The sequence below is a fragment of the Salmo trutta genome, chromosome 5 (genome assembly GCF_901001165.1).
Source record: "Salmo trutta chromosome 5, fSalTru1.1, whole genome shotgun sequence".
In the NCBI taxonomy this organism is placed as follows: Eukaryota; Metazoa; Chordata; class Actinopteri; order Salmoniformes; family Salmonidae; genus Salmo; species Salmo trutta.
This window is the reverse complement of record NC_042961.1, coordinates 7,595,580-7,615,902: the sequence shown is the minus strand read 5'-3', so window position 1 is coordinate 7,615,902 and position 20,323 is coordinate 7,595,580. Positions and strand designations below refer to the sequence as shown.

The 20,323-nt window shown below is 42.4% G+C and overlaps 3 protein-coding genes across 4 annotated transcripts in view; 1 reads left to right on the top strand and 2 right to left on the bottom strand.

Moving 5' to 3' along the window:
- Nucleotides 1-324: 324 nt before the first annotated feature.
- Nucleotides 325-7,472, top strand: LOC115193589 (voltage-dependent anion-selective channel protein 2). Its single transcript, XM_029752373.1, has 9 exons — nt 325-421; nt 1,866-1,937; nt 2,221-2,270; nt 2,520-2,672; nt 2,877-2,929; nt 4,895-5,122; nt 5,439-5,589; nt 6,253-6,310; nt 7,121-7,472. The coding sequence occupies exons 2-9, from the start codon at nt 1,871-1,873 to the stop codon at nt 7,210-7,212; spliced, it is 852 nt and encodes a 283-aa protein (XP_029608233.1). The 5' UTR covers nt 325-421; nt 1,866-1,870; the 3' UTR covers nt 7,213-7,472.
- A 4,256-nt stretch (nt 7,473-11,728) lies between these two features.
- Nucleotides 11,729-19,176, bottom strand: LOC115193581 (neurofilament medium polypeptide-like). 2 transcript variants are annotated; one of them, XM_029752366.1, is made up of 4 exons: nt 16,744-19,176; nt 16,354-16,478; nt 14,018-15,866; nt 11,729-13,885 (listed from the first exon to the last, which is right to left on the bottom strand). In XM_029752366.1, exons 1-4 carry the CDS (start codon nt 17,770-17,772, stop codon nt 12,455-12,457), a joined length of 4,434 nt encoding a protein of 1,477 aa, XP_029608226.1. In that variant the 5' UTR covers nt 17,773-19,176; the 3' UTR covers nt 11,729-12,454. The 2 variants fall into 2 exon arrangements, with proteins under 2 accessions (XP_029608226.1, XP_029608224.1); XM_029752364.1 differs by having other exon boundaries at nt 11,729-15,866.
- Nucleotides 11,729-20,323, bottom strand: part of LOC115193580 (proteoglycan 4) — a 29,350-nt gene continuing 20,755 nt past the window's right edge. Inside the window, exon 4 of the transcript XR_003878204.1 lies at nt 11,729-12,297. The gene's annotated coding sequence lies outside the window, so the exon portion shown is untranslated. The remainder of the gene's footprint in view (nt 12,298-20,323) is intronic.

The window sequence follows — 20,323 nt, the reverse complement described above, 5'->3', positions numbered from 1 at the left end:
CATGTCTTATTTTACCAATGTTGGTGTGATAGGATAAAAAGTCGAATCCTTTCAGTAGTTAGGAACAACTTCTATTCTTCAAATTTGAATCGTAATTCGACGGGATCAAACATAGTTGTCCATGAGAAGTTACACACGGAAATGGATGAATCTATGATAAATACATATTACTATGCATAAGAAAACAAAGTGCGTAAGAATGTTTTTGAATTGACAGAAAACAATTTAGTTACAGCCAAAAGCCTTTTAAACTTTGTTGATTTTGTAATTATTTTGTAATGAATCTGCAAGTATTTTTTAGACAGGCAAACATGTGACAGGTAGGGGTCTTTCGGTTGATAGGCTGGATTTCATTACACTGCAGTCTCCTTCAAATCGCCCTCCAACCGGTGAAGTTTACTGCTAGCCTCATCTTTTACTGGTAAGTAAAGCAACTAAACTGGCTTTTATTGTAAAGGAACTAAACGACATTTGCCGCGGTTTATGACCACGCTTGCCCGAGGACTGCCTGACACGCTATCGCTAAATGTGTCTAGCTAGCATTAGCTATCTAACTAATGAGCTTTGCTGCTGGACCTGTAACCTTATACGAGAAAGTCCTTATACGAGAAACTCATGTCCGCTGCACATGTGTGTTAAATTGCGTTCAGTCGGATTACTTTGTTACTTGGAGCTGCTCTAGGATAATAACTAGCTATTAACATTAATGGAGTCTCTGAATTGCACAATACCCAGTGGTTGATTTAATGGGTCAGACCGGGTAGGAGCCAGTAATTGGCTGGAGAGTGGACATATGTATCAAAACGTCATGCCAATAAAGCGAATTGGAATTAAACTGAGTGAAGCGCTTCCCAGACCTAGCCCTACATTCCTCTGCCTGGCATTAACTGAGTGAGTCACTGAGGTGTGGCCTAGCGTCAGTTCAGATAAATTAGCCATGCAGAGCTATCCAGAACCAGACAGGCCACTTATCATACCCACTCAGATTATCAACGTCTGCAAGGGAATCCTTGTTCTGGGCTGATAGAGCTGGCTGTTATAGACAGGCAACCACACTTGTTATTGTATAGTGCAGGGCTATCCAACCCTGTTCCTGGAGAGCTCCCATTCAGTAGGTTTTCGTTCCAACCATAATCTAGAGCACCTAACTATAATAATTAGCTGGTTGATAAACTGCATCACGTTAGTTACAACTGGGGTTGGAGAGCCCTTGTAAAGTAGTTGGAAAACATTTTTTTTTTTTTCCCAATGGATGACTAGCTGTGTTGGATGAGTACTTATGTTCATAGACAGGGCCTACTCTAGCCTTTTGGGGCCCTAAGTGGGCAAACCATTTTAGTGACTCTTGACAGTGGAGAGAAATGTAAAAAATAAATAAAAGGGAGTTTCCTGCAATACACATTTTGCCTTGACTTATGCCATGTTAATGATATCAGAGTGAGCGTGACTTACAAATCAATGGTGGTCCGTCCCCTGGGTACCTTCCCCTGCTTTGCGTAACTGGTCAGTATTAGGCCATGATAGCTGGCTAGACTAACTTACCAATCTAAAAATGATGACATGGCTAGTTGAGTGACTGACATGAGAAATTGCTGATGCACAACCAAATGTTGAACTTTAACCCATGTGTATTCTACTATTCAAACTTTAAACAGTAAGTTGAGACGCTGACAGAGTACCTAAAATACAAATGAAATGTTTTTTGTTGTTGGGGACCCGCTAGCGGCCTGGGACCCTTATGTCGCTTATTCCTGGAGCCGGCCCTGTTCATAGATTCAAAAGAAATTGATTTCCAAAGCAGTTATGTAAATCAAAATGAACTCTAACTGTTGTGTAATGTATACATTATTTTCTCCCTGCTACAGGTGTAATGGCTGTGCCTCCATCATATGGTGACCTCGGCAAGTCCGCCAAGGACATCTTCAGCAAAGGCTATGGTATTGTACATTTTACTCAAACAAATATACTATAGTGGTTGTAATGAAACACATTGTATCAGAACAGGAAAAACCAATAGGGTGAGTTTATTTGAGGGATTCTAAACCAATAGGCAGGATGGTGTTCTATCTATAGATAAAATATCTCTATCTCGGCTCTGCATGTCATCCTGTAAGATGTTAGTGTATGAAGTATTACATTGTGCTAACACTTACATTTAATGACTATTTCCCATTGTGTAATATGCATCAGTGGTTGACTAACTTTGCTTTCTCCCTGAAGGGTTCGGCCTGGTGAAGCTTGATGTGAAGACCAAGTCCGGCAGCGGAGTGGTAAGTTGACTTATTTTCTTTCTAATTATGTGTACTTTCAAAATGAATGTAGAACTATCTCTACTGTGTATGTGGTCTTTATGATTGCAGTAATTATGTAATACTTTGAGTTTATAACCCTGAGAGCTTGACAGGAGCAGTATAGTTCAATACACTGCTTGACAATAAAAACCCAATTGAATTAACATATTTTCTACATTTGTTTTTATTCATATCCTGATGTGAACCTTTTTTACACATGTTCTGCAGGAGTTCAAAACAGCTGGCTCCACAAACACAGACACTAGCAAGGTGGCGGGCAGCCTGGAAACCAAATACAAGAGGTCAGAGTACGGCCTGACCTTCACAGAGAAGTGGAACACTGACAACACCCTGGGAACAGAGATCACCGTCGAAGACCAGGTTCGGATTCAGCAAAGCTTTATTTAAAATGCTTTTTGTAACACAATCGGTGTTGTTTGGAGTTTCTCACAATAGCCTTGACACACAATTGAAAAGAAAGCGGATTCAAACAAGTAATGAATATTCAATATGTAGTGATCACATGAAATGCCGGAAGATCAAACTTGTGTTACCAGTCTGGTTCTCTGTTCTTGTTTTCTTTAGATTGTCAAGGGTCTGAAGCTGACATTTGACACAACCTTCTCACCAAACACTGGGTAAGATTACAAATGTTCAATGCAGAGGACCAGTTCAAAAAAATGTATGCACTCACTACTGTAAGTCACTCTGGATAAAAGCATCTACTAAATGACTAAAATGTAGTTCTAGTACTTAAAATGGTGTTTCTTGTGTTTGGGCATATGGGGGCGGATGGTATTAACATGTAGCTAGTCCAGAAGAGTCAGTCCAGCATGTAGTGTCCTTACACGAAGGTAACATGATCTGGGGTGTGCAGTCCTCAGGCTTGTGGGTAGATCTGAGGTGACGGGTTAGTCAAATTATCTTCAGCCTGAAATGGCACCCAGCCTGAAATGGCACTCATCTGTGTAGAATTTATTATCACATCCATGGCATCTGTTTTCTTGCTCGTATATTTGAATGGAGGTGTTTATTCTCCTGGTTGGGCTCCAGAATTTGACAATTTAATCAAACTTTTTATTTTTGGGGTGGCTAAAACCATGATTCGGTCAAGCAGTAGCCGAAAGTGCATTACTAGATTTGAATGTTTTATATAAATTGTAAAGTCTTTTGTCTGTCTTTTTCGTCAGTAGGACGAGCTGTCGCTAATGGGGATCCTAATAAAATCCTAATGAAAGTCTGTGCCCAGCCCCTGTGGCTGTTTCACTCTGCATGCTCCGAGTAGGTTAGAGGGAGGGGAAAAATAGCAACTGCTGTGACTGTTGGAGAGAAGGCTCTCAGCTTTCTGTACGTATTACATTGTATTTCTCAACTCTCAATATTGACTGTTTTAGCATAGTTTTCAACCAAAATAACTAGTGCTGACGTATACAGAGCACTGGTAGTACGCATCAGCCATTTGCGGTCATTGCATAGGTCTATATAGACGTCATTGGGTAGTATGCAACAGTTTTTGTTTTTTTGTCATTTAATTTACTGTTGGATTAATCAATTACAAGGCTAACTAGCAGCCTATTATATTTAGCGATCTAGCTAAGGAGTTTTGAGTTTCCACTTCCCAAATGAACCAGCCTATGAGCTATTTGTACATAAAAAGATGCTAGCAAATGTAATGTCTATTGAATAAAATAAATCTGCAATTCTGGGCCTTAATTTTGCGAGTAACATTATAGCAATAATGACCCATTTGTCAACCCATAATGCACATCAAAATATCTTGGATCGTGTGTTCCTGCTTGGACATGTTAGATGAAACAATGTATTTCTTGAATTCTACCATCTCAGTAGCACTGAATTACTTTATAAGATAGCTTTGGGTGTGACCGAAACCTATGCAGTAGTTCCTCCCCAGCCAGTCCACATAGTATCGGCTTTCCTGGAAGTGTAAATCCTGTGGTGACACATGGTGGGCCACATGTTGTGGGGAGGAGGGGGTGGTTGTCAAGCTGTTGCTGCATGTCCACTGAGCTCTGGGGGAGGAGTTTCCCCTAGGTACAGATATAGGATTGGGGAGGGGAAACTGATCCTAACTTTAACCATTAGTGGGGGGGAATGCAAAACTGACCCAAGGTCAGCATCTAAGAGCAACTTCACTCCGCTGAATTCTACAGCTTGTCACACTGCCTAGGCTATCAGTTTAGAACTGGCCTTAGTGTCACGTAGCATGAGTATTTTAAGGGGCTCATAATAAAGTGTTATTGTAATCCCTAGTTGCTAATGCTATGTGAATGGAGGTTGTGTGTTTGTGCAATTACTGTAAACCTCGTTGGCTAGTGTGCAATGACGATCCAGAAAGACATGACTCAGGATTTGTATTGCTTGTGGACTATTTGATTATGAACATTAGACTGTGTGTGGGTGAATTACTACTTGAGTGAGAGGTTTTCAAGCTCTTGGTTTCTCCCAATTGCCTTCATATTCTGTTACGGTTGCTACATTTCCATTAGACTGGTAATATTAGGCTAGAGCTGTTTGGCTGTTCAATAAAAGTATTTAACTTCAGAATGTAGGCTAACCAAATATGTTTTTCGCTCCAACGACAGCAAGAAGAGCGGCAAAGTCAAGACCGCCTACAAGCGCGAGTTTGTCAACCTGGGCTGTGACGTTGACTTTGACTTCGCTGGCCCCGCTATCCACGGAGCGGCCGTCGTTGGTTACGAGGGCTGGCTCGCCGGCTACCAGATGACTTTTGACACGGCCAAGTCTAAGATGACCCAGAACAACTTCGCTGTGGGATACAAGACCGGGGATTTCCAGCTACACACCAATGTGTAAGTGAGAGCATACAAGTGTATGAATTTCCAGTCCTCTGCTATACAATTCCAATTACCTGCAAGGGCAAACATTGCCTATTCAATTGTGTGTAAAAAAAATAATAAAAAAATAAAAAACGCACACAAAAACAATGAACATAGATGACTGGACAGCTGTAGTCAACCTGGAAATTATAGTAATCATTGAATATCTAATTTAATCATGATTTAACCAGGGCTCAAAACGTCAGGCCGTACAAACTGCATAGCATGGTAAAGGCTATTACCTTATCACTCCTTCTCTCCCTAATCTTCTCCCTGGTGGTTGTTACAGTAATGACGGTGTACAGTTCGGTGGCTCCATCTACCAGAAAGTGAGTCCAGCGCTGGAGACAGCGGTCAACCTTGCCTGGACTGCCGGCAGCAACAGCACAAGCTTCGGCATCGCAGCCAAATACCAGCTGGACAAGAGTGCCTCCATCAGTGTAAGTACTGTGCAGGAGTGACTCTCTTTGGGCCAGTTTTCCCAGACAGATCTTTGGTCTTGTCCAGGACTGAAAAGCTATGTCATTGGAAATTTTCCATTGAATTCACATTTTATTTTTGTCCAGGACTTGGCTTAATCTGTGTCCAGGAAACCATCCCTTTGTCTTACTGTATCCTAAGAACACATGCAAGAAATGCTCAAGTACTTACTAGTGGTGTTTTCTACACTCACTACATTTACATTTAAGTCATTTAGCAGACGCTCTTATCCAGAGCGACTTACAGTAGTGAATGCATACATTTCAATTCATTTCATACATTTTTTTCCCCGTACTGGCCCCCTGTGGGAATCGAACCCACAACCCTGGCGTTGCAAACACCATGCTCTACCAATTGAGCCACAGGGAGGCACTACATACTTACTAGTGCTGTTTTTTACACTCACTACGTACTTACGAGTGCTGTACACAACACTCACTACGTACTTACGAGTGCTGTACACAACACTCACTACGTACTTACGAGTGCTGTATACAACACTCGCCACATTGTCTGGCTCTCCAGGATCAGAGTTACCACCTCTAGTTTAGAAGGCTGCCGTCGTTAGGAACCTTCCTCTGCCTTTTGGCTTGTAGGTTAAACAATTGATTCTATCTTTTCAGGCTAAAGTGAACAACATCAGCCTGGTGGGTCTTGGGTACACCCAGACGCTGAGACCAGGTAAGACCTCTTGTTTTACAGGAGATCTAATGATTCTCTTACTGCTGATACTACAGGTTCTCTTTAAGTTCCCTCAAGTTGAAATGTTAGATTACCACTCTTGTCTGTAGCCCACTACTTCTCTATGAGCAACCCACTTTAATGCAACATCCTCTTCCTGAACCAAAGTGCTCAATGTGATCTGCATACAGTACTGCATCTGTAAAAGAAACACGTTGGACAGTACAGTAAATGGGGTGGGTGCACGTATACACTCCACCCGGCACCGAAGTTGATTTTAAGATGATGCTTTACTGGAGACTCAAATCGACGGTCGGCCAATAGAGATTTTATGTCAATTTCAGCAACTGCCATCATGCATGCTGTTTTGAAGGGTCGATCTCGACTTGATCGCTAATCATCTCGGCAAATGAATCCCCAGTAATGCAACATCCTATTCACTTTGCTGTCAATGTGTCTCGGTGTACTGTTATTGTTATAGGTGCACCCCTGCAGTGTTTCAGAAGGCTCAGGTAGAATGATGTAGGACAGACTAGTTTCTCTTTCATTTGAAAAAGGAAATCATTGAGCTCTATAAGAGATTTTCTATCCTCAATGATGAGAATGTTGACACCAGGCATGGAACGTAAGGTATTTCACTGCTCTGATAGTAGACTAGTATGTTGGTTAGTATGGCACATGTCTCAACAGTACTATCTTCCGGCCAGCAGGCGTGCTTAATTTCCATATCTAGTTGACACTTATTTTTTTTTAATGTAATTTAACCATCATCCTGAATGCGACCCTTATGTTGTCTCTCCTGTGTTGCAGGTGTGAAACTCACCCTCTCTGCCCTGGTGGACGGTAAGAGCATCAACGCTGGAGGCCACAAGCTGGGCCTGGGGTTGGAACTGGAGGCCTAAACTATCCTCACGGTGAAGGGGACAAGGGAATATCAGCACAATCTGGCCTTATAATATATTTCCAACTCAAACCAGCAAGAGGATATATCATGGAAGGGGTGTGTTCAGAGGCTACAACAACAAGAGAAAGAAACACTACGGTCTTTTTTCATTTTTTTTTTTTTTACTGTTTTATGACGGTAGCTATTCCCGTCATTCTTTGGTGTACATGTTTGCTTTGTAGTTTCCATTAAAGACACTTGCAGTGGGTCAGTAATTTATACACCTTCTCATTGTATCTATCCAACACTGCCATGACAATGAAATGCGCCACACCATTCTCATCCCAATGTGACCAGAAACTTAACTTACAGTGCATCGGAAATTATTCAGACCCCTTGACTTTTTCCACATTTTGTTACTTTACAGCCTTGTTCTAAATCTTAAAATATATAAATATAAAATCCCCCCCTCATCAATCTACACACAATACCCCACAATGACAAAGGAAAAAATTGAAATATCACAATTGCATAAGTATTCAGACCCATTACAGTTGGTCACCTGTAGCTCCTATGTTTATCCCTTAAGTATTGTTTTTATATGGTGAGACGTCAGTTGATTGGTTAAATGCGGTGGGTGATTTTGGTCATACCTTTCTGATTTGACCACTTCTAACCAATCATCTGGTATTCTGTCTGAAGACATTTCTCATTTGCAACCACGTTCTTCAGCACACTATTTTTTTTCCACTTATTTAATTACTGTCGTATGACATCTCAAACCCTGATGGGTATATCAAAGCTGTACATGAAGAACTCGCTTAATCGGAACAGTTTTTGGGTGCCTTGAAACAGTAAAAGTCTAAGTTCGGGAAAAACCTGTAATTCTTGGCCGACCTGGCAGGCTTGCTTTTGTTTTCTGCTTTGCTGCAGACGACTATTGGAGTGGGTTAATGTTCACAGTAATGCCAAACTGCCTGGATACTGTCCAGCTGTGTGTAGGCTCTCCCAGGGCTTCATCTGGGCTGGCTGAGACAGCGATCATGGGAAACTTTGGGAGATCCCTTTTAAATGTTTTAACTTTTCAATCAAGTGTTTGAGCTCTACAAACCAAGTCCTGAACTTTTTTCTGAGTGATGATCAACTGTGGCCTTGGGAGGTCTTGCTTATCAGGATTCTTTAAAGATGGGACAATCCCAACCTTTTCTTAACATTTAAAATGTGTTTATAGACAATCGCACCATGTAAAGGAACAACCTAATTTAAACCATTTATGAAATGCACCTAACTGGATTTGTCAATTCCATCAGACCCCATAAAAGGCATTTAATTTTTGTTGTCCAAGTGTTTAAAGGCTTTGCTTGTTTCATTCTAACATTTAGATTATTCAAGTATTTAATACAAATCTAAACTTTTTATACCATTGTAAAATGCTTCAGGGATAATTTCATTGGCATGTTTTTCTAGGTTCAGAACAAAACAAGATTCATATACTTAAAAAAAAATGTTACGCAACAATTTAAAAGATTTTACTGAGTTACAATTCATTTAAGGAAATCAGTCAATTGATATTAATTCATTAGGCCCTAATCTATGGATTTCACATGACTGGGAATAAAGATAAGCATTTGTTAGTTACAGATACTGTACCTTAAAAAAATGGGCCTCAGGATCATGTTATGGTATTTTTGTGCATGCGAATTGCCAATCGATAAAATGCAATTAGTTGTCTTTGTTGTCCATAGCTTATGCCTGCCCATACCATAAGCCCACCACCGCAACCATGGGCCACTCTGTTCACAATGTTGACATCAGCAAACTGCTCGCCCACACAACACCATACACATGGTCTGGTTGTGAGGCCAGCTGGACGTACTGTCAAATTCTCTAAAACAAGGTGGAATGATTATCTTGGCAAAGGAGAAATGCTCACTAATTATTTTAAATTTAACTAGACAAGTCAGTTAAGAACAAATACTTATTTACAATGATGGCCTACCGGGGAACAGTGTAACCCCCTTGTTCAGGGGCAGAACGACATGGATGTAAAAACATTTGTGCACAACATTTGAGAGGAATCAGCTTTTTGTGCGTATGGAACATTTCTGGGATCTTTTTTTTCAGCTCTTGAAACATGGGACCAACATTTTACGTCTTTTTTGTTCAGTGTATATATACAGTATATGTACATTTCAAATATATAAATGCCATCAACCAGTGATTTCTTGCCTTGTCATCGACTGTGGTCAGGTATCATATTTCTATATCATATGATGTGGTTAGCTTATATGTTAATCCCCCTATCCAGGTGTTGTGAGATCTGGTAGGTGATAGACTACCTCACATGGATAACCTTGGAGTCCAGAGGGGAATCGAGAGTGAGAGTCAGTGAACAAGGTCAATCAAACATTGTAGTCTGTCAGCAGCATGCTTTCAAAATTATGAATTGAGGGTCACCTTATCCACATACTGTAGTCTATATAAAGATCTGACTATAAGGACCTTTTATGAGCAACTGGGTGACCCTAAAGTATCTCGGTTTCATCAGCATAGGGACACAGTAATGTAAATAAAACATATTTTTCCCCCATAAAGCTTAAATATGTAACTTTTCACCAAATTCACATAGAAATTTGAGTTATAGATATGTCATTCTCATTGAAAGCAAGTCTAAGAAGTGGTAGATCTGTTCTATGTGCTCAATTTCTATGTTTCCCGTTCTTAAGTTTAATTTCTGCTTCTTTTACTTTCAGGTTTGTACACCAGTTTCTAACCACAAAAAAATACAATATTTTTGGTTTAATGAAAATATATTTCACAGCAGTTTAGATGGTACAATGATTCTTACAGCGGTGTGTAGATGGTACATTGATTCTCTGCACTGTCCATTGCTTGTTTTGTCACATGAACAGAAATTAGGCGAACTATTCCATTTTTAGCAAAGGAAATGGCAGACCGATTTCTGCATATTGCACCTTGAAAGGTGCTTCTCATAGAATTATTTTGATTTCACATGACTGGGAAGGGGTGCGGCCATGGGTGGGCCTGGGTGGGCATAGGCACACCCACTTGGGAGCCAGACCCAGCCAATCAGAATTATTTTTTCCCAACAAAAGGTTTTTATTACAGACAGAAATACTCCTCGGTTTCATACGCTGTCCGGTTGGCTGGTCTCAGACGATCCTGCAGGTGAAGAAGCTGCAGGTGAAGCTGCAGGTGAAAAACCTACATCGTTTTAGAGAATTTGGCAGTACGTCCAACTGGCCTGACAACCACAGACCACATGTATTGCGTCCTGTGGGCGAGCAGTTTGCTGATTTCAACATTGTAAACAGTGCCCCATGGTGGCGGTGGGGTTATGGTATGGGCAGGCAAAAGCTACGGACAAATGCATTTTATCGATGGCAATTTGAATGTACAGAGATAACGTGACGAGATCCTGAGGCCCATTGTCATGCCATTCATACGCTGCCATCACCTCATTTTTCAGCATGATAAGCACTGCCCAATGTCGCAAGGATCTGTACACAATTCCTGGAAGCTGAAAATGTCCCAGTTCTTCCATGGCCTGCATTGTCACCAGACATGTCACCCATTGAGCACGTTTGGGATGCTCTGGATCGACGTGTACGACAGCATGTTCCCGTTCCCGCTAGTATCCAGCAACTTCACACAGCCATTGAAGAGGAGTGGGACAACATTCCACAGGCCACAATCAACAGCCGGATCAACTCTATGCGAAGGCGATGTGTCACCCTGCATGAGGCAAATGGTGGTCACAGAAGATACTGACTGGTTTTCTGATCCACGGACGTAACTTTTTTGTTAAGGTATCTGTGACCAAGAGATGCATATCTTTATTCCCAGTCATGTGAAATCCATAGCTTAAGACTTAATACATTCATTTAAATTGATTGATTTCCTTAAATGAACTGTAATTCAGTATGTTGCATTTATATTTTTGTTTATTATAAAAGGCTCAACCATGAGTCTCTGCTATGCTTTGGAGAAATAGGATGCGGGCGAAGGGGAGATTTATTTAGAATTCAACCTAGTGCTGTGTAACGCCCTGGCCATAGAGGGGTTTTTTGTTCTTTATTTTGGTTAGGCCAGGGTGTTACATTGGGTGGGCGTTCTATGTTCCTTTTTCTATGTTTTTGTATTTCTTTGTTTTGGCCGGAGTAGGGTTCCTAATCAGAGGCAGCTGTCTATCGTTGTCTCTGATTAGGAATCATACTTAGGCAGCCTGTTTTCCTTTGGGGTTTTGTGGGTAGTTGTTTCTGTTGTGTGGTTTGCACCGACAGAACTGTTGGCTTTTGTTTTCCCTGTTTGTTTGTTTTTTTGAAGTATATCATTAAAAATCATTATGACCACTTACCACGCTGCATCTTGGTCCCCTCTTCCAGACGATCGTTACATGCTGTTGGAATTCACCTAGCTTCTACATAGGGGAAAAAGTCGGAGAAATTCTATATGTGATGCCATCTTATCAGGTGAAATTCAGCACAGTATGTAAGAATAGCTGGAAACAGAAGTGCTCTTCAAAAAGCATTTATTGCTCAGCACATTCAGGCATGATTAAATCACATTCTCAACCATTCTCATTATCATCCCTATGTACATTATCATCCACTGGTCAGAAATGAATTGATACAGCAAAATGCAGCTTTTGATTTGTTACATTCAATATTACTACATTTCTCTTGCAGGAGTTCATTAATTGTGCCTCAGAATCAGGGGCGCAACTTTGGTTTCAGAAGTGGGGGGGAAATTATTATTCTTGTAAAAAAAATATATATCCAGTCGGATAAACACTCCAAACAGCCTCCCCGACCACTCAGAGGCATCCACATGGTACAAAAGCACATCGTTGCCTTGTTTTGTATCACATTCCAATGATAAAACTGGGGGGGACAAAAATACTATTTCACAATGTGGGAGGGGGACATGTCCCCCCGTCTCCAGTGAAAGTTGCGGCCCTGGTCATAATTGACAGTCACGAACCATGATACTTTACATATTAAGCGTCAGTTAATATTTTAAGGCGGAGCAGTTCTCATATTGCTTTAAAGGCTTGCACTAACCATGCAGTTTTACAGAAAACCTATTTTTAGAATGACTAGATTTAGAGGTCAGTAGAGGTTAAGTCCCAAGTTTTAGGTTTAGCTTGCTTCTCTGCGATTGGCTCAGCAGCTTGTCCTGTTCGCAGTTTTGTCATCTTTGCTCTCTCCATCACCTCCTGTAAAGCAGTTCTCGTCTATTTAAAATTGCTCTTGTTCTGTTGTCTTCTCATCAACTGTCTGATCTTTCAAACCCACGGCTGATACATCCTCTTCTTTCACTGGTGATGTCTTTGTAATAGATATCTCAACATGTTCAGGTTTTAACTCAGAGGCCTTGGTCTTCACGCTCTCTGTCTTTGGGGTTCCATCTTTGGGATCTGTAACCTTCTCAGGCTCTTTGTCCATACTTTCCTCTGGTTTCTCCTGAGTTGTGTTGCTTTCTGGCACCTCCCTGTGGGAGTCCTTGCTCTCTGCAACTGCAGGAATCTGTTTCTCTGGTGGTGTGATTGTCTTAGCTTTGTCACCACTGCTGGTCGTTTCACTCTCTTCTATAGGGATGGTCGTTGATTCTGGGGTGAGGGTTGAGTCTGGTTTAGGGGTGGTTGTTGAATCTGGGGTGAGGGTTGAGTCTGATTTAGGGGATATTTCCTCTTTAGGGGTGATGGCTGGGTCTGGTTTTGGGGAAGTTTCTAATTTAGGGGTGACTGCTGGTTCTAGTTTTGGGGAAGTTTCTTCTTTAATGGTGACTGCTGGTTCTGGTTTTGGGGAAGTTTCTACTTTAGGGTTGACTGCTAGTTCTGGTTTCGGGGAAGTTTCTAATTTATGGGTGAATGCTGGTTCTGGTTTTGGGGAAGTTTCCTTTTTAGTTGTGACTGCTGGTTCTGGTTTTGAGGACATTTCTACTTTAGAGGTTACTGCTAATTCTGATTTTGGAGAAGTTTCTACTTTAGGGGTGATTGCTGGTTCTGGTTTTGGGGAAGTTTCCTCTTTAGTGGTGACTGCTGGTTCTGGTGTCAGGGAAGTTTCTTCTTTAGGGGTGACTGCTGGTTCTGGTTTTGGGGAAGTTTCTTCTTTGGGGGACACTGCTAGTTCTGGTTTTGGGGAAGTTTCTTCTTTAATGGTGACTGCTGGTTCTGGTTTTGGGGAAGTTTCTACTTTAGGTGTGACTGCTAGTTCTGGTTTCGGGGAAGTTTCTAATTTATGGGTGAATGCTGGTTCTGGTTTTGGGGAAGTTTCCTTTTTAGTTGTGACTGCTGGTTCTGGTTTTGAGGACATTTCTACTTTAGAGGTTACTGCTAATTCTGATTTTGGAGAAGTTTTTACTTTAGGGGTGATTGCTGGTTCTGGTTTTGGGGAAATTTCCTCTTTAGTGGTGACTGCTGGTTCTGGTGTCAGGGAAGTTTCTTCTTTAGGGGTGACTGCTGGTTCTGGTTTTGGGGAAGTTTCTTCTTTGGGGGACACTGCTAGTTCTGGTTTTGGGGAAGTTTCTTCTTTAATGGTGACTGCTGGTTCTGGTATTGGGGAAGTTTCTACTTTGGGGGTGACTGCTGGTTCTGTTTTTTGGAAATGTTCTACTTTAGGGGTGACTGCTGGTGCTGGTTTTGGGGAAGTTTCTTCTTTAGGGGTGACGGTGGAGTCTGGTTTTGGGGAAGTTTCTTCTTTAGGGGACACTGCTAGTTCTGATTTTGGGGAAGTTTGTACTTTAGGGGTGACTGCTGGTTCTGGTTTTGGGGAAATATTTTCATTAGGGGTGACTGCTGGTTCTGGTTTTGGGGAATTTTCTACTTTAGGGGTGACTGCTAGTTCTGGTTTTGGGGAAGTTTCTACTTTAGGGGTGACTGCTGGTTCTGGTTTTGGGGAAGTTTCTACTTTAGGGGTGACGGTTGGATCTGGTTTTGGGGAAGATTCTACTTTAGGGGTGACTGCTAGTTCTGGTTTTGGGGAAGTTTCTACTTTAGGGGTGACTGCTGGTTCTGGTTTAGGGGATGTCTCCTCTTTAGGGGCGACAGTGGGGTTCGGTTTAGGGGATGTTTCTTCTTTCGGGGTGACAGTGGGTTCCGGTTTAGGGGATGTCTCCTCTTTAGGGGTTACGGTTGGCTCCTGTTGTGGGGATGTCTCATCTTTAGGGGTGACAGTTGGCTCTGGATACCGGGTTGTTTCTTCTTTAGGAGTCACATTGGGGTCTGATTTAGAGGATGTCTCAGATTCTTTCCCCTTTTCCTCACCCATTGAGACATATTTTGTGACCTTTTCACTGCCATTATGTTCATTCTGCACAACACTTTTTACACTATGTTCCTTGCTGCTCACTTCTGGCTCTTTCGGACCCACCTCCTTTTTAGGAGTCTTTTGCACAGGCTCTTCTTTACACTCACTTGTTGTGCTGAGAATTCTGTCTGGCATTTTACCTCCTACTGTTTTCTCATCCTGTGTTGTTTTTACACCAGAATCATCAGGTGACTTCACCTGCTCCACTGTCTCCTTGGTTGAACTGCTCTTCAGCTCTGCAGTGATATCAGGGGATTCCATGTCCTTCTCTGTGGGCTCAGGGAGATCCTCTTCCTGTATTGTCACAGCACTCTCTGCCTCTTGAGGTTGCTCTGACTCTCTGTGCTCTTTCTGATCAGGTTTCTGCTCCAGTGTTGGGGGACTCTGCTCTGTCAGATCTACCTTTTTTCTCTCTTTGATGGGACTTTCTTTTGGGCTATCTTGTTGTTGATCTGTTGGGGCACTCTCCTCTTTCAGATCTACCTCCTTCTTCTCTTTTAAAAGGCTTTGTTTTTTTCTCTCCTCTGACACCTTTTTGGGTTCTTTGGAGATGTCCTCTGTGGGGACCTGTGGTTCACCCTTTACTGAACTTTCTGACTCTGAAGTTTGGGGTTCTTTTGAGATGTCACCATTCATGGGAACCTCTGGTTGGGATTCGCCATGTTTTGGGGTGTCATCTTTTTCTAATGTCTCCTTTATCTCGCTGTCTAGCTTCTCTGTTGTGTCTAGTTTTTCCTTCTCCCCCTCACTGGTGGCCTCAGCTGATTTGACTTCACTTTGTGTATTTTCACCTCTGTCAATGTCCTCTGTCTTTTTGATTGCATCTGGCTCACCCCCCTTTTCCTCCTCTCTTTCATCATCTTCCTCCTCTCCATTTTCTCCCTCGCTTGGGCTAACTCCATCTCCATTTACCTCGACCTCTGCTGATGTTACCATCTGCTGTCTCTTAGACTCTTCCTCCTGTTCACCCTTTTCCTCCGGGGCGTCCACTTCAACATCCACTTTACCTCTATCTTTCTCTTTTTCCTCATCCACCTCTCCCCCACTCCTCTTCTCAGCTTTGTCAGTCTCTTCTCCCTGCTTCTGTCTCAATTCGTCTCCCTCTCCCCCGTCCGTCTCCTCGTAGCCTGTCTCCTCTATCTCGGACATCTCCATGTCTCTGGTGGTCTCAGTGATGATCTCCTCAACAAACTTGTACTGGGGCTCAGACCTGCGTGTGGGCCCTTCCTGCCGGGCCAGGTAAGGCAGGGTGTAGACGGGGGACTGGCGGTAGATGCAGGGCATGGAGATGTGGGTGTCAGAGATGGTGTACAGACGGGACTCCTCACCCTCCAGGAGTTTCCTATAGGGAGGCAGAGAGACGTGTTATTACCGTCATGACTATAATATGGATATGTCCCAATGTGTTAGCCTCGTAAATGCCAGACTGATCACCGCTGTGCACATCCATGTCAGCTTGTGAGAACAGTGTGTGTGGATATGTCTGAATATCCATATCATGATTATAGTGTCATTCTGTGTTGTGATATGGTCTATGTTCATTTGATGTTAAACATGAAATCAAACTATTTCAATAAAATGTCTACTGTTTCATTTGTTCACTATGGACTGTGTTTTGTTGTAATCTCTCAACATCGCCATGACACTTTTGCACAGTTTTGCTCTAACATAGCACTAAGTTGAATCAGATGTATTAGCGCTGGGCTGGAATAAAATGTCCACACCTCAGTTATCCTCAGAAATAGATCCAGGAACACACTATAAACTATATGGTATTTTCCTCAGTCAATGATTTTATATATGGGAGAGATGGAGTTGATGTCCCTTACCTGTAAGAGAGAATCTCCACATCCAAAGCCATTTTGACATTCAGCAGGTCCTGGTACTCTCTCAGGTAGCCAGACATGTCTAGTTTAGCATTGGTCACCTCATTCTCCAGCTGCCTGATAGTGTCCTGGACAGAAAAGCACAAGTAGTGTCAATAATACTGTCAACCAGCCACTTTGGTTGGTATGACAACAAGGAGAAATGAAGGGGAGAAATAGTGTTCTACCCCTATAGGCCTATATGAGGAAATTATATTCCAATAATGATACAGTTCACATGGGGCCTATATTTGTGGCCTACACCTACAACATAGCCCTGAATACAAATATGAATCATAAAAATGTGTATGTTTACTTACAATTGTTAGAGGTACAAAATAAACCACAGTCTACCTGGTAATGAATCATTTCCGCATAGTGACGCTCCTCCAGGTCTTGTAGTTGTTTTTCCATGGCCTCTCTCATTCCTTTCCCACAGTCCAGTTCAATTGTTTTCCCCTGCAGGCGCCTTCTATTCTCCTGGATCTCCTGCTGGGTCGCCTTCAACGCCTCTCTGTTGCTCTCTGCCGCTTTGGTTAACTTTGCGAACTGGACACGGAAGCCCTCCTCGGCTTGCTGAAAGTCGGAGGCAGCGTGACCTTCTAACTGTGCACGGATGTCCCGGAGAGCTTCGGTGATGTCAGGTTTGCCAAAGTCATGCGCCTTGACCGTTACTTGAGCCTCTTGGATATGGGCCACCATCTCCGATACCTCGTCCTCATGGTTCTTCTTCAAGAAGTGGATCTCGTCCACCAGAGACTGCGCTTTCTTGTCCAACTGAAGTTTGGCGAGGTATGCATCGTTGGCGTCCTTTTTCAGCACAAGGATGCCGTTCTCTGCATCCGAGCGGTCACGTGCCTCCTGCTCGTACTTGTCTCTCAAGGTGAGGAAATCTTCCTCCAGGTTCTGATGCTCTATCTCGATCTGACGCTTCTGAAGGGTGATGTCATGAACTAGGTTCCTCAGGTCCATAAGTTCCAGCTCGTGCTCCTGGGCCAGAGACGCAGGGGACTGTGCCTTTAGTTTGATTTCCTCGATTTCCCTCTCAAACAATTCATTTTGATGCTCCAAATGACGCACCTTCTCTATGAATCCGGCGAAACGGTCGTTCAGCCCATGGAGCAGTTCTTTCTCATTCATTTTCGTCAACACCCCGGTAAATGGGTTTGATAAATTGAAAAGGCTCTCCGATGATCTCGGAAATGATCCGAATTCGCTCTTCAGCGTCGTCGCATATCCTCTGTTCATATCTGCGATAGTCGACTCAAAGCCAACGGTCCTGGATGCAGAGGGGGATCCGGTCAGTTTGGGTTGATAGCAGCAATACTCAGCTTGAGCTCCCCTATGCGGAGAACCCGAATGATAGTCCATTCTGTGGCTCATATTGCATCAGTATACTAAGCCGTGTTGGTGTGCAGGCTAAGCAACCTTTTATACCCGCTCTGTCTGCTCGCGCTGCAGAATGGAACTGTCCATTGTGCTGAAAATGTATAGAATCAGCTGTAGGCTTGACTGTCTGTCAACGCGCGCGTCCTCACCTGTGTTCTCTCTCTCTCTCTCTGTCTCTTTCTCTCCCTCATCGTTTTGTCGCAGACATCATTGACGCATAGGAGATAATTTCACTTCGGCAGTCTAGAAAGACACCTCAAAATTAAAAGTAATATGATTTCAATACATTGTCAGGTGATCAGACTATTGTTTTATCCATAGCTTTCGTTGTTTTGATGATTTTTTTTATATTATAGAAAGGGGTTGCAGATTCTGGTTTGGCTGAATGTGCTTGCCTTTTAATTGAACTGTATATTACTGTATATAAGAGATTGTAAAGCTAGTGTAAAATAGTCAAGTAAGAATGACCCTAAGCCTAGACATAACTGCTCCCATTTCTCAGTCAAGCAGCACTTTTAAAGGGCATTTCAAACACTTTTCAACCTCATATTCATCATCTCCAGCACCAAACCAGTGAAAATTAGGTTGAAAATGGGTGGAGTTGCCCTTTAATCTCACAACGTTTTACAAATGTCTACATGAGGAAAACACATGGGTCTGCTTGGCTTGGCGGAGACAGGCTGGCTGAAAAGGGTTGGCCTGGATGTGTTCCAGTGATACATCATTCATTTACACCTCATAGTATACGGTAGGTTGTTCATAGAAATCAATGATGTATTTCAGTGAATAATGTGAATATGATATCAGAATATGATATTTACTCTCTTAATCAGACATGAAAAGCTCTATAGAGAGAGATTAGTAAATGGAAAGTGTAACTAAACAATGTCTCAGCTTTTTTATTGTAAAATAGTGTATCATCACTAAAATAAGCACTACATTAACTCCATGTCACTTGATAGATGTATGTTAGAAAAAGATACACAGTGATTCACATATTTTAACACATTTCATATTCAACATTTTTATAATTTTGGGGTATATGTAACCCCTAACTGCCCTCAACCCACCCCCTATACAAAACAAGTGTTGAGAAAGTGCTTTTAGATCAGGTGAAAGTCACTCAGTAGATACACTGACTGTACAAAACATTAGGAACACCTTCCTAATATAGCGTTGCACTCAATTCATCAGGGCATGGACTCTACAAGGTATTGAAAGCATTTCACAGGGATGCTGGCCCATGTTGATTCCAATGCTACCCACAGTTGTGTCATTGTCAAATTGTCTGAATCTCATTTGGGTGGTGGACCGTTCTTGATACGCATGGGAAACTGTTGAGCGTGAAAAACCCAGCAGCATTGCAGTTCTTGACAAACTCAAACCGGTGCTCCTGGTACCTACTACCATACCCGATTGAAAGGCACTTAAATATTTTGTCTTGCCCATTCACTCTCTGAATGGCACACACACAATCCATGTCTCAATTGTCTCAAGGCTTAAAAATCCTTCTTTAACCTGTCTGCTCATCTTCATCTACACTGTTTGAAGTGGACTTAACAAGTGACATCAATAAGGGATCATAGTTTTCACGTGGATTCACCTGGTCAATCTATGTCATGGAAAGTAGAGGAGTTCCTAATGTTTTGTAAACTCAGTGTATATAGACTGAATTAAAATATAAATACAACATGCAACAATTTCAAACATGTTACTTAGTTACAGTTCATAGAAGGAAATCAGTCAATTTAAATAAATCACTTAGGCCCTAATCTATGGATTTCACAAGACTGGGAATACAGATATGCATCTGTTGGCCACAGGTACCTTCAAAGAAAAGTAGGGCTGTGGATCAGAAAACCAGTCTGGTGTGACCACCATTTGCCTCATGCAGCGTGACACATCTCCTTCGCATAGAGGTGATCAGGCTGTTGATTGTGGCCTGTGGAATTTTGTCCCACTCCTCTTCAATGTCTGTGCGGAGTTGCTGGATATTGGCGCAAACTCGAACATGCTGTCGTACACGTCGATCCAGAGCATCCCAAACATGCTCAATGGTTGGCATGTCTGGTGGGTATGCAGGCCATGAAGAACTGGGACAATTTTAAATTCCAGAAATTGTGTACAGATCCTTGCGACATGGGGCCGTGCATTATCATGCTGAAACATGAGTTGATGAATGGCACGATAATGGTCCTCAGGATGTCATCAAGGTATCTCTGTGCAATCAAATTCCCATTAATTAAATGCAATTGTGTTTGTTGTCGTCCGTAGCTTATGCCTGCCCATACCATAACCACACCACCACCATGGGGCTCTCTCTCTCACTTGCCCTCACGACACCGTACACGGTGTTTGGAATCTGCCCGGTAAGGTGAGCATTTAACCACTGAAGTCGATTACGTCGCCATACTGTAGTCAGGTCAAGACCCTTGTGAGGACGACGAGCACGCAGATAAGCTTCCCTGAGACTGTTTCTGACAGTTTGTGCAGAAATTCTTCAGTTGTGCAAACCCATAGTTTCCTCAGCTGTCCGGGTGGCTGT